At 35.7% G+C, this 15,319-nt stretch overlaps 1 protein-coding gene, 1 long non-coding RNA gene and 1 pseudogene across 3 annotated transcripts; all 3 read left to right on the top strand.

Moving 5' to 3' along the window:
- The first annotated feature begins 2,892 nt into the window (after positions 1 to 2,892).
- On the top strand, positions 2,893 to 5,528 carry LOC125591673. Its single transcript, XR_007327780.1, has 3 exons — positions 2,893 to 3,876; positions 4,148 to 4,325; positions 4,575 to 5,528. It is a non-coding gene; the product is annotated as an uncharacterized LOC125591673 (long non-coding RNA).
- Positions 5,529 to 5,706: 178 nt separating this feature from the next.
- On the top strand, positions 5,707 to 6,980 carry LOC125591671 (phosphatidylserine decarboxylase proenzyme 1, mitochondrial-like). 2 transcript variants are annotated; one of them, XR_007327778.1, is made up of 4 exons: positions 5,707 to 6,147; positions 6,230 to 6,336; positions 6,606 to 6,688; positions 6,760 to 6,980. XR_007327778.1 is itself a non-coding variant. In XM_048766274.1 (3 exons), exons 1-3 carry the CDS (start codon positions 6,234 to 6,236, stop codon positions 6,871 to 6,873), a joined length of 300 nt encoding a protein of 99 aa, XP_048622231.1. In that variant the 5' UTR covers positions 5,707 to 6,233; the 3' UTR covers positions 6,874 to 6,980. The 2 variants fall into 2 exon arrangements, 1 of the variants encoding a protein (XP_048622231.1); XM_048766274.1 differs by having other exon boundaries at positions 5,707 to 6,336.
- A 3,646-nt stretch (positions 6,981 to 10,626) lies between these two features.
- Positions 10,627 to 12,265, top strand: LOC106417062 (annotated as a pseudogene).
- The last annotated feature ends 3,054 nt before the right edge of the window (positions 12,266 to 15,319 follow it).

Here is a 15,319-nt window from a genome sequence, read left to right on the forward strand (position 1 = left end):
TTCATTTTTTCCTTAAAACATGGTATATATACATATATAATATACAATAAATTTTTTAAAACCCATTAAATTGGTCAGGCCAGTCAACCTGGATTTGAGAAAAAACTGGAAATTCCAGTAAAACCGATTACTTGGAACAATAAAAACTGTATTTGAAAAAAACCGGAAAACTCAGTAAAACGATAGTCCAGATAAAAAAACTCCGGATTCTGCAAAACTAAAACATAGTTTATAGTCTTTTAACTGTTCTAAGAATTTTGTTATGAAGCTATTAGTTATTAATGGTTTTTTTCTTTTCAGTTTTCACATATTATTTCATAGTTTTTTCTATATACGAAAAAATTATAAGTCTTATTCCCACTTCTTATCTAAATATTATATGTTTCAAAATTTTCCATTACTATAAGATTTGAAATTTTGTTGTAAGAAAAAATATACATTGTGTTTTGAATGTTAATCTTATGTATGTCAATAATTTAAGTTCATATAGAATTCCTTTTTTTTTCTTAAAGCATATGGTATATATACATATACAATATACAATAAAATTTTAAAAACCCGTTAAACGGGTTAAACTGGTCAGACCAGTCAACCAATATATATACTGACTCGATTTTGGTTTGGTTTTCAAAATGTTTAGAGAGTAACATAATAATTGTTTTGTTACAAATTAATAGTTTTATATTATTATCTTCTAACGTGTGTATAAATATTACCAATAATTAATATTTCATTAATATTTTGTAGAACTATACAATTATAGTGGTCAACTACGTTAAGCTAATAATTTTTGCTAAAAACTAAATGGTGAAGCATATTGACCGTGGTGGTCAAATATGATGGTCAGCTATGGTGGTCAATTAAAACGTGAAGTTTACATATATTGTGGTCAACTACATTAAGCTATTAATTTTGCAAAATAACAACATTCCTTTTAATATGGAAGTTGAGAAATATTGTTGATTAAACATACAATTTGGGTATCGTGATTTCTGCATATATCTTGTATCCATTTCAATAACTAAATTATAGCAATTGAAGTTTGTTTAAACGTTTTATGAATGATTTTTTAAATAAAAGGATTTTCTGCTGTTTAATTAAAAGAAAATTCAAAAAATATAGAATTTAATTAAAAGCATATGTTTTAAATAAACATGTGGCAGTAGCATGTAAATACCTTTTTAAAAAGAAGGACACCTCAAAAAAAAGCTTTATGTTTTAATAGTATAGATATTGTTATTTTTAAATCATTTTTTGTGAAGTCGAATTAGCTAATTCAATTTTAATTATCTATATAATTAAATATTAACAAAAGACTGTAACTATAATTTGTTATTTTCGTCAAAAAAATAAATACCATTGTTCTGTTTTAATTTTTTTTAAAGATATTAATAGTTTTATACTGAGGTAACCTATCTTCTTTATATATAAAGAAGGGGTTTACTCCCTCCTGAGGCTATCCACGTAAGCTGTCATGTCACTAATTCATGTCTCTCCTGCTTGACACGTGGACTCTTCAAAGAGCGTGTTATTCACTTTGATTTTTCTTTTAACCTAACCAACCCTTGCCGTTCCGCATCCTCTTCCCAAACGATCCAACTGAGAAACGTCAGTCTTTATGGAATTGAAACCTCAATACCCACTACTTCATCTTCAATGCTTTGTTACTTCTTCTTCGAGTTTGCACATATAGAGTATATATAGAGGATTTGAGCGTCTTCACAATCATCTATTTGATTCGCCTTCAATCGCATAACCCCAAAGCTCTCTCACCAATATCCGATAATGGCTAATCAATAGCGCCAATTCTCAGAGTTAAGATAGGCCGTTGTATAAATTGGGTTGTGACAAGGCTCCTTCGGTTTAGGGAAGCTCGCAATGTCAAGAAAAGAGATCTTTCTTGCAAATTGATGGAAAGGTACCTTCTGTAAATTTTGATGTACGTTTATAGACATTAGGGCCTTATAAGAAACACAGCTCACGGGTTACTTTTTTGTTGCCTCACTTGCTGATGGTATCCTTTGTTTACGTATCTCGATCTGTGTTCTTTGAAAAAAAAAGTTTCGTGTTCTTTGTTTATCGGTCTGTTTGTTTTCATGTTTTAGATTGTTTTATACCGCGTAGATATTCAAAAGTTTTCTTATTGGTACAATAGATATTCAGAACTTTTATTTTTGGTACAATAGATATTCAGAACTTGGCATTTCCTTCCGGACCTTTCACTCTGGAAACGGTAGCTTCTCGTCATGGTGAATTCTCAAACCCACTCGAGAATTGGGATGCTACGCACTGATCATGAACTAGAAGCTATCAGGCAGCGAAGAATGCAAGAGTGATGGTTCAACATAGCACTATAACTTCTAATTTCTAATAGCGTTCATGTATGCCACTTCTGTTTTTTTTTAATTGAGAAAATTGCACTTTACGACTCATTGTGAACCACCCTGATGTGCAGGGGACGCATGCAATCATCAGAGCAAGCATGAAAAATAAACTCTGTGTTGAGCTATACTACTCTCTGATTGGAACGTATGTTTAGGGAAGCTGATGAGCGTATGTTTAGGGAAGCTGATGAATGTGTTTACAGATCCAGAGACATCGTGCGTACGCTATTTCATGTCTTCTCATTCATTTTTACTTGAACTCTTTTGTGACCTTAACATCACTGCGGTAGTTATACTCTGACTTTGCATCTTCTGCAACAATTAGCGTAGCTGAAAAAATAACAGTCGTCTCCATCAACGGCAGAGGGAGATAAAGAAAAGCAGAGGAATACAGAAACCGTAGCTTATTATACTCGAGATCTTTAAGAGTGTGATCGTACATAGTTAGAGAAGAGAAGTACATGAGTGTTGTTGATCTTTCTCATCCACCATTTAGTAATAGAGGATATATTTGAGTTCCATAGATGATAAAATAACATTTCTTAGTTAAAACTATTGAATCGCCTTATGTCACACGTATTCAACATATGTCATTAGACTAACTTTATAAGGCGCTTTCACAATTTTCAGGGTAGTTAATTTTCTTTTGGTCAACAAACAAGAAGATAACTAATCAAAAGTGAGTTTTAAAAAAAAAACTAATCAAAAGTGAGAAAATAAATTATCCTAATTAATTAAATTTAGTTAAAATGATATATATCAAATTTTATTGGTGTATTGCATTTTTGGAACCTTTATGCATCAAAAAAAAAATTACATGAATCAAGATAGCTAATCAAAATTTTCATAAATCAAGCAATGTTTATTTTATGTATACTTTAGCTTTGAAATTGTTTTATAATTCACATCCCAACCGTGGGACGGGCTGATCCTAGTATCTTTATATATAAAGAAGAGTTTACTCCCTCCTGGTTAAGCCACGTAGGATGTCACGTCAGAAACTTTACTCTTGACGGTGCGACACGTGTCATTGTAAATGAATATATTTTGATTTATGGGGGAGGGAGCTTTCTCTCTCTGTTCTCTCTCTACACATCTTTGAGAGAGAGAGAGAGAAAATCAATGTTTTGTGTTCTTCTCTTCCGTTTCGTCCTCTGAATCGGATTGTTTATACCTTTTGTTAGTTTGATGTTTTGGTTCCGGCCACAAATTGATCTATACTGGATATAAAATTCTATCTAAATCAGATTCAGTTTTTATTTTCATTTTCAGATTTCAGGAAAAAATCCGATACGTGATATTTCAATCCTTTGTTTGTTTGATCGTCTTCTCAGATTGTCTTGCGTGCAGGAATATAATATTTTCCGTCCTTTTTAGTGGGCCTATTTAATTAGGTATGGGTGGAGCTTCCTCTGTAGATTGATAATTTGAGATGGAAAGCTTGAGTTCAGAGCTTCATAAGCATATCTCATGGTGGGCAACAACAATGAAGGTAGAAAGACTCTTGATCACTCTTATCAAGTCTGAAACCCATTGCTGTTTCATATTGCTCTGGTTTTGGGCAGATTTGGCCTTTAGCTGACTGAGATGCTAAGGTTTTCCTGCTCAAAAATGTTCACAATGGCTGGTAAACTAGGTCTTCTTTGCATGTCGGGACCATGGCTCTTTCCATTTTAGACAGAGAATGAATGAAGTGAGAGAGAATGTCATTTACAAGAACAGGAACACATCAGTTTTCATGCTCTCTTAATCTGTCTGTGCAGGTCATGTATTCCTCAATGTCATATCGGTGACACACTTCCCACATTAAAGACACCAACTGCAGGCTCCGTAGAGCAAAGAGTGGTTCCTCTGCCACATCTTCCAAGTATGGTGATGTTAAGAAAATTGAATCCGTCACATTATCTGAAATTAATAGCTACGTTCTCAACTCATCCCTAGGTACGTTCACTGCATAAGGATCACTGTAATAGCATGACCAGATACATGTGTTGTTTGCGTTGTCTCTCCTTTTCATGCTGCGCACAATTACCTTATCAAAACGTCTTTTATTTGAAAATAACTAAATAAGAGATTTGTTATTACTTAGCTTTCTGCTTTAGCTCATTTACTAAGCTTCACATTTGAATATTAACTGTGGAGTTTCTGATGATGTGGCTGCTGTAAAACTTTCTGTGGTCCCAAATACAGTGGTGAAACGCAGTGTTCGGTTCACACAAACGGGCATCTGATGCTGTTCCAGTTATTGAAGGACGTCCAGCCAGCACAGACCCATAGCCTACGCATACTGATTCAGTCATAACCTCCACCGAGACTCCTATTGATGATGACCATGCGTTCCCTCGATGGCTGCAACAAAAATAAATCCAATGGAAAATAAATAGCAACATTTTTTAATGTTTTTGGGAGAAAAAAAAAAGTAGAATTGTGAAACGGATCACGGAGAGCAGATGGTAGCAAATATTATGTCATCTCCAACGTCAGAAGATGAAGAGTTGATTTTGAGTTCAACAATGGAGAAATATGCTGCAACTAAGAAGTATATCGAAAACCATTACAACAAACGCATGGCATGAGACACATAAAGGCTAAGGTTCCTACCGTAGAGGCCGAACACTTTGTATGATTTTGATTGAATTCACTCACCTTTTTATGTGTTTTGTGTTTTGATGATGAGTCAATATAACAATGTGTCAAGGTTTCTGAGAAAGAACATGTTAACCCTTCAAACTATTTCGATTTCTATGGGAAGGTTCTTATAGGTATTGTAACTAAGGAATATATTGTTTCGTATGCTAAATGATTCAATAAAGTCTCTCTATAAATTGTTTGGTGTTTTTATTACTTTTAATACTAACTCAGTTTTTCTTTTATGTACTCCTAGAATCAAAGCGCATGGTCAATATTTTCAATGTTGTAAACATAACTTAACATGCTCGAAAGGGTTTGAATGCTCCAAGGTTAAAAGACGCTCCAAAGTTAAAAGACTAAACGTATAATCTTTAGATATTGATTTTTAGCATGTATCTTTCCGTAACTATAACACTTCAACTAATACGACTTTATATATCTAAATTGTCCTACAACGCATTGTGTCACGTATACAGATTATTTCGGGTCTTTAACCTCAATTAAATAGTCATCTCACATAAGAACAAAGACGATATCCCGCGCGAAGCGTGGGCCGACCCTAGTATTATTATAAAAAGGGGTTTACTCTCTCCTGGTGATGCCACCTAGGATTCCAGGTCACAAAGTCGAGTCTTGAGGGCGTGACACGTGTCCAGCCGAATAAAACACACCGTTTCATTTATTCTTCTGATGGGCTTCGTTCGCATATTGTGGTACTGGGCTCTGAAATTGGAAAATTCATCCGGCCCGCTGAAATGTATGCCGCCTCTAGACCTAATACGGCTGAAGTGAATTTGTCTCTCCTCTCACGATCTGATACCGTCGGATTTATGGCTTCCTCTTTAATCCTGTTGATTCACTCCCCCGGCGATGTGTCTTCAAAGCGTTCTTTAGATCTAAGAGGCATGTGGGTTCAGTATAAATATAGGGGAGATTCCTCTCCTTGATTGTGTGGAAGAAAGCATAGTTTTGTTTTCCTACTGAGCCACCATAGGAGCGGGTGTATGATCCACAAGGTCAAGTCGTAAAGCTCGAGTCCGAAGAGGAAGTTGTTGGAGAGAAAGGCGACAAGTCTTGGTTGAGAGTCTCTTTGGCATCTCGGAAATTACGGGAGAGCATCTCAGCTAGGCCAGTAAGAAAATAAAACTTAAAACATCTAAGCAGTGAGTTAAGTGTCAAGAAAATTGCAACTTATAATCGAGTTTTTGTCGCAGTCCGATGAAAGGGCTCTGTTATTGTGTGATATACCTAAGACCAGGGGACTACCATCGAATATACTCTCCGGCTGACTGGAATGCATTGGTTCGTCGACACTTTGCAGGTTTGGTTACCCTCTAATCTCTCATTTAAGTAAACAACCTATGTGTGAATGCATCTTAGTAACGTTTGGTATCTCTCTAATTTCTATAAACAAGCAATTTTACAGGCCATTTGTTTCCTGTGAATGAGCATGCTATGAGAATGATAAAAAATCTCTATGTTGAAAATGAAAGAGTAATTATTTCTTTGTTTCATTTTAAACGGACCAAATATGCATAGCCTTTTCTTTTGATCTCCAGACATTGATCATCAGCTGTTAATCTGATTCAGAACAGGTCGTGCTTGAAAAGATATGGGAACAAGGTTTTATGGCACTTGCTGCTGTTGGTGCTACCAACATTGGGTCCATTGAGGTAAAAGTCTGATGAATAAATTGAAACTTAGCTCCCTAAGCCAATGACATTGCTGACGTTTGCTATCACAGATTTCCATCAAACCTGAATTAAGAACACACGAGCCAAAGAAGAAGCTGTTTCCTGCCGCCTTTTTGATAGTATGGAAGAAAGCATTGGTTCGTTTATGTATACACAAACGTTAATGGTTACACCTCCTCTATATCCTAATAAGTCATTTAGTTTTTTTTTCCTGCAATTGCTTAGGTTCCAAATTTAGGTTCTAATACTATCTAAAGTAAGGTATGCTTTTCAAGAAATATATGACCTTCGCTTTGTCAACTACAAAACTAAATATCATTGTTCTGTTTTAAAAATTTCGTCAAATAAAACGAAAATGGAGTGGTTTAGTTTGGACTAATGAATCACGCTCTAAGGCTTACAATACATTATATTTGAGACGGCCCTGTACTGGTTATAAGCTATCAGCAATTTGCCTTAGGGGGGGGGGGGGTGGTGGAAATCATGAGATGGGTGTAACGAAAGAAGGTACACTACGTAAAGTTTCAAGAGTCTACACATTCGATATGTTTTACCTGAAGGTGCACCAAAACAATGTTCACCTGTAGAGATGTTACAGTAGGCTTAAATGAAATGGGTCTTTGTTACATTTTAAGCCATTAATTATTATCCGGGCAGTAGAAGGGCCCCATCTAAAGTTTTTCTCGCTGAACCAGCATTACATCGTTATCTATTTCGTCTCAGCACACTCGTCTTTTGGTAGAATGTATGTTCAGGAGAACGTAGAAGACATAACATTAATTAGAACTAGGATAGGCCAGCCCTATGGGCGGGATTTGATGGATCAGATTTTATAAAATATATAATTTTGTGTCAATTTCCTTTTATGTTAAGTTGGGTGTAAGTATTATTATGTTGTATACACCAAATTTCAATTGTAATTAAATTTTTAATATTTTTGCTGTCTTAATCTTGAATTGTAAGCTTTTATAGTGTTTTCAGTTTTATAATACTACAAAATACATAAATCAATCGCATTCGATCAAAAGAAAATGAGATCGAGTTTTCTAGTACTATTTTTTGTGAGTGTTTATAAATAGTAGAGAATGAGGTTTTAATTTAGAGAAACTCTCTGTCAAAGTTATTATAGCTATTTTGGACAATCTTAGTAATTACTATTATAAACAGTTGTTTGTTTTGGTATTTATGTTAAAATGAGGTTTTAAAAGGTTACGTGAATTCTAGATGTGGTTTGATTTCATATTATAAAATAGAATATTCAGTGTTTTCAATGATTTATTTTATTATAAAATTTGTCATATATAAATAATTTGATGTTCTATTTAAAATATGTTCTATTTAAAATTAAAATATATGTATTAGTAAATAATTAGAAGATAATTATGTCTGCACGAAAAAACAAGTGATTATGTCCACATGGATTTTTAAATCTGAAAATGGTGCATGTAAAAATTATAATACATGAATCTAAAAATTGTCCATGTAAAGTTTCCTCACCAGTATAATTGTCTTCGGCCAAGCTGTTCCCAGAGGTTAGTTGCTCAGGATGGAAAAGCTGACGGTAAGTTCCCCTACGGACTTCATGGATAACAGTGGGCTCGAGATCAATAAATAGAGCTCTGGGAACATGTTTTCCGGCACCAGTTCCGTAGACAAAGATACGATCAAGTGCTCGTTAAACCAAAAAAGAACCTTCAAATCCACAGGGAATAGAAAAATTCTGTACGAATGTGAATCAAACCAATGGATTCCATTGTGTATTTTTTCTCTTTTTCTTGAGGGCTTAGTTCACAAAGGGAAAAGGAAAATTTTGCAGGGGAAAGTGTATTCTCACAAAGTATTCTCACAGAGTGTAGTTGGTGCAATGGGAGGCAGATGCGTCTACCTCAGCGTTCTTTCTACAAATTAAAGCTAGCTTTCAGCCTCGGTGTACTGTCAAGGTCTTCCATATTCCGGGAAGAAGTTCATATAAATCTGAAAAATGCCAAAATATGATTTTAGCTCAGGAAAAGGCAAAGGTTGAAAGAAAACCAATAGGTTGGTTCAACGAATCATAAAGGACCAAATTACAGGTCAAGTTTTCAACATCTCATACAAAGCTGAGTAAGTAAGATGTTCATGAAAACATAAACTTTCATGCCGTGTGCGAAATATAAGATACTCATGAAAAAAACTCAATTAAGAATCATAAACCCCGTCTAGAGATTCCACTGCATAAATCAAATTTATTGTTTTGTGTTAGACTTTAAGCTTCTTCACTAACCGGTCGGTTCTCTAATTTCTCAGGCACACCTAAAGAAGGAGACTAACCCTCAATTCGTGATGCTGTTGTGTAAAGGAGTACTTGCAGTAAGCCCATGACCGAAAAATACAAAATACATATCTTGATGGTCGACGCCGCATGAACTTTTGCTGCAGAAAGCATATGAATAAAAAAGTTTAGAGACTCCCTTGATCTTAAACCGTAAACAATAGTTGAAAGCACTAATTAACTTGAATAGAAACTACTCAAACTAAAACAAAAGTTTTTACTGAATATATCAATCATCAATCTGAAACAGAACTTATAAAATTAAAATCACCAAACGGAGATAATAGATAGAGGTAATAGATAGAGATAATAGATAGAGTACACAGATCTTGGAATGGTGTCTTCTGCGGTAGAACGTGAACCGGTAATGTAAAAAACCAATCTAGTTATGAACTCCAGCAGAGGAACAGAACAAACCCCAAGCAGCAACATGTCGACTCACATGAGGTCGCCGCCGCGTCGGACGTTCATGGCTTCCCAGAAGCGGAGCAACCGGACTTGAACGGTGGAGGAGCATCGTCCGGTCTTCAGATCGGAAAGGAAGATTGATGCGTTAGCCATTTTCTGGATAGTAGGAAAGCTTACCCTTTTATAATTGAAGAAAATCACATTCAAAATTGATCGTGGGTGATGATTTAAGAATGAGAGTTAGCAAGAATCTGAATCAACTCTCTAAGAACTCTAGTTCTGTGTTGAGACGAAAGCTAATCGAAAAACCTAATACGAAAACGACTGTCAAATCTGCGTTTACAACTGGAGAAACTCATTGATGGCCCATATCAAATTAAAAAACCACGTAACTGAAATTTTAATGAAACTCATCGGATTTGTGTTTTGGACACGTGTCGACCTTTGGTAACACTATTATCTGACGTGGATGAAGGAGAATGAGAGAATGGTTTTCCTTATATTAATAGATTAATGATATGTGTGCACAATATTGATTGGTTTTAAAGTTCTGGCACAATATTAAAAAAGATTGCAGTTGCAAAATCTTTTTGTTATGCATATTCTCCTTTATAATTTCTATATATTTGCATATGCAAATGAGGAACCAGAAATTGCGGCATTATTTAATTAGTCCTAAAAATCAGTATTCTTTAGAAAATTTTGAACCGTACATATACGTTCATGTAAGAAGACAAATTTTGCAGGGCATATAATACTAACATGCACTTGGAAGATATATATTACTATTATTAACTGAAATCTCGTTGCAGGGTAAGAACACACTTTGTAACACGCCTGGAAAATAGTCATATTATATGCCCATATAAAACTGTGTATAGTTCAATTTTGGCAGTTATTTCATGTTTAAAATATTATTATTAAATATTAATCTATGTCTTTACAAAAGAAGACAATTGTCATAAAAGAAGTAGGCTGCCAAATACCTTTTTGGGTAAAATGATTTGTTAATTATTAATTACAGTTTTGATGAAAACTTTCGACCAAAAAGAAAAAAGAAAAAAAAAGTTTTGATGAAAACTCAACCATCTCCTACTCTTCACAATCATTCTTTTAGTGTTTCTATGTATAATAATTCACATAATCTTCTTACTTAAAGCCATAAATTCCTCACAAAATCTCAGTTGAGTTCTAACATTTTGATATCAATGTAGGTACAACTCTAACTACAACCTCTGTAGAATCTAAGTTAGCATTTCCAATGAGGAACCAAGAAGCAGCAGAGAGAGGCAATAAAAATAAAAACAACATGAAAGCAATGCTCAAAGAGGTACAATCGGTTTCATCATAAGAGAGATGACTAAGAGGCCAAGAGGTAGACTATATGCCTCCAAGAACAAACCCAAATCACCAATCACTGTGACTCACGATAGTCCAAGTTTCCTCAGAGTTCATGCCGTTGTGATCATCTCTGCCTGTGAGACTATATCAGATTTCGCTAGAAAGAAGCAGAGAAGTCTCTGCATACTAAATGTTAATGGTTGCGTCACCAATGTGACACTAAGGCAGCCAGCATCATCAGGAGCCAAAGTGACGTAATATGGACGTTTCGAGATACTGTCATTGCTACGATCAATTGTGCCTCGCACTAGCACCGCTTGGGATCACTGGTTTGACCATCAACGACAGGTTGGTGGTGGGCTAATAGCATCTGGTCATGTTGTTCTGATGGCTGCATCTTTCATGAACGTTGTGTTTGATCGCCTTCCTCAGGATGATGATGAAGCTGCTTCTATGAGGAACCAGCAATACTACCAGAATGGAAGATCCCATCCTATAGATAACATTCATGGATTGCCTCAAAACATGCTCACTAATGGAAACTCAGGGATAGTCTCCATGCTCTGCTGCTGAAGCTATTACAGCCACCTTTTGTCGCAAATCCTTTCTCAGCAGGCTTCTTTGAGCCACCTCCAGGGCCAGAGCCATTGACAAAAGAAACATGATTGACTGGTTGAGATGAACCAAAATCGGGTGAATCACTCAGGTATACAGGAAAAGCTTTTTGTAGCCCTGTATATGAAGCATTAGCAGAAGCATTATAATCTCCAAATGGTGCAAATGTGTAGATCTCGTAAACCATGACCTTGTTGTTGCCCTTAACTTTAACCTGAATCTGGGGAAAAAAATACACATAGTCAGTGGAATCCAAGCAAATAGATACCAAAAAAATATTTTTCATAAAGTTTAGAGATAGGTTGAAAAAAATGGAAAACTAAGAAGGATAAATATTTTATGGCAGTAGTAAGATGAGCGCTGAAGCATATTTTTCTATACAACATAGTTAGGTTATATGATTTTTCTGTATACCAGAAGTTGACAGAGAAATGGAGGTGTGTGGGTGTATTAATTAGTAGGGACTGTGTGTAACACCCCCAAACCGTTTTAGGCATAGGTCGAACCACCGGCCAACAATCAAACAAGAATATGACCGACGGCCAGACCGTCTACCGAGGTTCGGGAGCGCTACATGATGGGTTAATGGACAATTCAGCCAAAGTCACAAAAAGTGCAATTTGTAACTAGGCCAGTCACTGCAAGAAAACAACAAGGATTCTGAGGAAAAAAATCGTCGGAATTTCGTCGGAATATCGTTATTCCGACGACATACCGACGAAACAAGTCGTCGGAAATAATTCCTCGGAATTTCTTCTTTCCTCGGAAATCCCTCGGAATTTTCCGACGGAATTCCGAGGAAACAAACTTCCGAGGAAATTCCGAGGATCACTAGTTTGTCGGAAATGTCCTCAGAATATACCGAGGGAGAACTTCGTCGGGATATTTCCTCGGACGTTCATCGATCGATGCGTTTTTGGACATATATACATCGATCGATAGGAATATACCGACGGACATATTCCTCGGAATATTCCGAGGAACATGTCCCTCGGTATATTCCGAGGAACCGGTTCCTCGGAATATTCCGAGGGAAATGTCCCTCGGTATATACCGAGGGACCGGTTCCTCGGAATCCCTCGGAATATTCCGAACGTTTTTTTGCAAACAGATCGATCGATGGATTTATGCCCAAAAACGCATCGATCGATTGAGTAAAAAATATAATTAATTTCCTCGGAATGTAAAAAATATTAATTAAAAAAAAAAAAAATTCTGAAATTTAAATTCGAAAATATGAAATTAAAATTAAAATTGAAATCATATTAATTAATATTCAAAGTTTCACAAATAAAAATAAAACATTTCGAGTTTTTGGAAAAAAAAAAAACTACGGGTCTGGCACGTCCGGGAACACCTCGTTCGGGTACATCCTCTGCATCATCTCCATCATTTGCTGGTTCAGCCTCCTCTGTGCCTCATAGCCCGCCTGTTGAGCCGCCATCTGGGTCTCCAACAAAGATATACGATCATCTTTGTCCTTCAACTGAGCCGTAAGTACTTCTGGATCAACAAAGGGCGGTGGTGCAGAAGAAGGAGGAACCGACCGGGTGCGACGACCCAAACTGACCAAACGTCCCTTCTTCTTTGGAACCGACTGAATAGAAAATAGCCAAATTTACAAATTTAAAACAAGAAATAAATGAATTGAACTTTAAAAAAAAAAGAACTTACGGATTCAACGATTTCGTTGATTCTAAACCGGGACAAGTTGGTCGAAGCCGTCGAAGCGTCATCCTCGGTTTGAAGCTGGGACACTTCGTCTACCACCTGAGTTTGGACCAAGTCGACCACGTCCCTCACAAGACCGTCATCAATCTGGCCGGTCTTCTTGTTGGTATACGCCCTCCTCATTAGGGCGAGATCATCAACCGGCTCGCCATCATTTTCTTCCGCCTTGAAAAAAAACATAAATTAAAGAAACATTAGAAATTAGAAGAAATGCACAATAAATTAAAATTCTGAAACTCAAATAATTGAAGAAAAAGCGGTTGAACTTACCATACGATCTCCCAGAGTGGAAATAGATTGAGCACCCAAGTTTTGCTTGTAGATGCCCTTCCCTTTACGGTCGCTCCTGCGGTTGGTGGAGTTGGTGGAAGAAGTTTCTTTCGTCTCTTCCTTGTCCCAATGCGCACACAACTCCTTCCAGACCGTGTCGTTCATCGACTTTGGGACCTTTTAATAAAAAAAAAGAAAATAGTTTAATAAATTAAAAAATAGTTTAATAAATTAAAAAATTGTTTAATAAATTAAATCGAACCTTATTGATTTCCCACTTCTTCTTCCACTCGTGGATCTGCTTCCCATAGTTGTCCATAACTTTATGGACGAAGTGGTGATAGATAAAGAGCGTCTCATCGAAATTCCAGTTGAACTCTTGCTGAAAAAAAAACACAATTAGTAGAAAATTTATATTAAAGATTAAAAATATAAGTAAAAAATTAGAATACTTACCGCAAACTGACGAAACCACAGAACCTTCTTGTCGGTAGGGAAGTGAGTGAAAGTCGGATGTCCACTGTCGAGGGCCGAGTACATCATACGGCTGATCCATGCGCTGATCCCGTTCCCGGATCGGTTGAACCTAATAAAAAGAATAAACGGTTAATAATGAATCCAAATTTAAAGAAAAAAAAATGTTTAATTACCATGTTTGACCCCGTCCATGTGGATACGGAGTGAGATACGGAAGATGGTCACGACCGGGCTGTTGAACCAACTCCGCAACACGCATCACTCCTGGAGGACCCGGAAGAACAGGAGCGGATGCAGCAGCGGGAGCGAGAGGAGCAGGAGCGGGTGCAGCAGAGGGAGATGTATGGTTGGAGCTGTGGGGCGAAGGGGAATCCTGAAAATGGCTGGAATCCCGAGACTGGCTCCCCGTACCACCACGACCACGACGCTGTCGTGGCCGGGTCTGAACATCATGAGACCTGTAAATTAAAAAAATATATTTAATAAATAGAGAAATATATAAATAAATTTTTTTTAAAAAAAAATCCCAAATAATTTAATCACAAAAAAAGATTTATATATATTAATAATATTTAATAAATATATAAAAATAGTTCTAATAAACAAAAAATAGTTTTGATAAATAAAAATAGTTTAATAATTACAAAAAATAGTTTTAATAATATATATATATATATATTAAAAATATTTTTAAATCCCAAATAATAGTTTTTAATCACAAAAAAAGTTTTATAGATATTTAAAATGTTTTGTAAAATCCAAAAAATCGAATTTATATACAAATTTTTTTTTGTAAAATCCAAAAAATCGAATTTATATAGAAAAATTGATATGTAAAATACAAAAATCGATTTTATAAATACAAAAAAATAAAAAAATTATAAAAAAAATTCTAAATCAATTCAACAAAACAAACTATTCAACCAAATCATAATTCTAAACCTATTATACAACCAAATCACAATCCTAACCAATCACCCTAACAAAAATCTATCAAAACTACACAAAAACCTAACAAATAGAACCTAAGAGAGTGGGATAGGGTCCTTACATGATTTGTGTAAGAGAAGGGGGAGATCACCGGAGATATCGTCGGATTTCAGGGGGAAATCACCGGAGAGAAGAGATGAGTTGCGCAGAGGAAGAAGAGAGAAATGGGGAAGAAGAAGGGGCTCGTGGTTATAAAACCTAGGGTCCGACGGACATTATCCGTCGGAATTCTAATTTCAATTTTCGCGAAATATTTGCCCGGTAAAATGAAAATATTCTGAGGAAATTCCGACGGATAGTAAAATATCCGTCGGAATTTTCTCGGAATATTCCGAGGAAATACCGAGGAACTAGTGTTTGGGGTTTCAAAACATCAATTTTTTTTGCCGTATTTCATTTCTTATACAATTGTAATGCATACCATTGAGGATTCTTTGTATAGATGAGCATAAACTATGAAATAACAA

This window comes from Brassica napus, chromosome C8 (genome assembly GCF_020379485.1).
Source record: "Brassica napus cultivar Da-Ae chromosome C8, Da-Ae, whole genome shotgun sequence".
In the NCBI taxonomy this organism is placed as follows: domain Eukaryota; kingdom Viridiplantae; phylum Streptophyta; class Magnoliopsida; order Brassicales; family Brassicaceae; genus Brassica; species Brassica napus.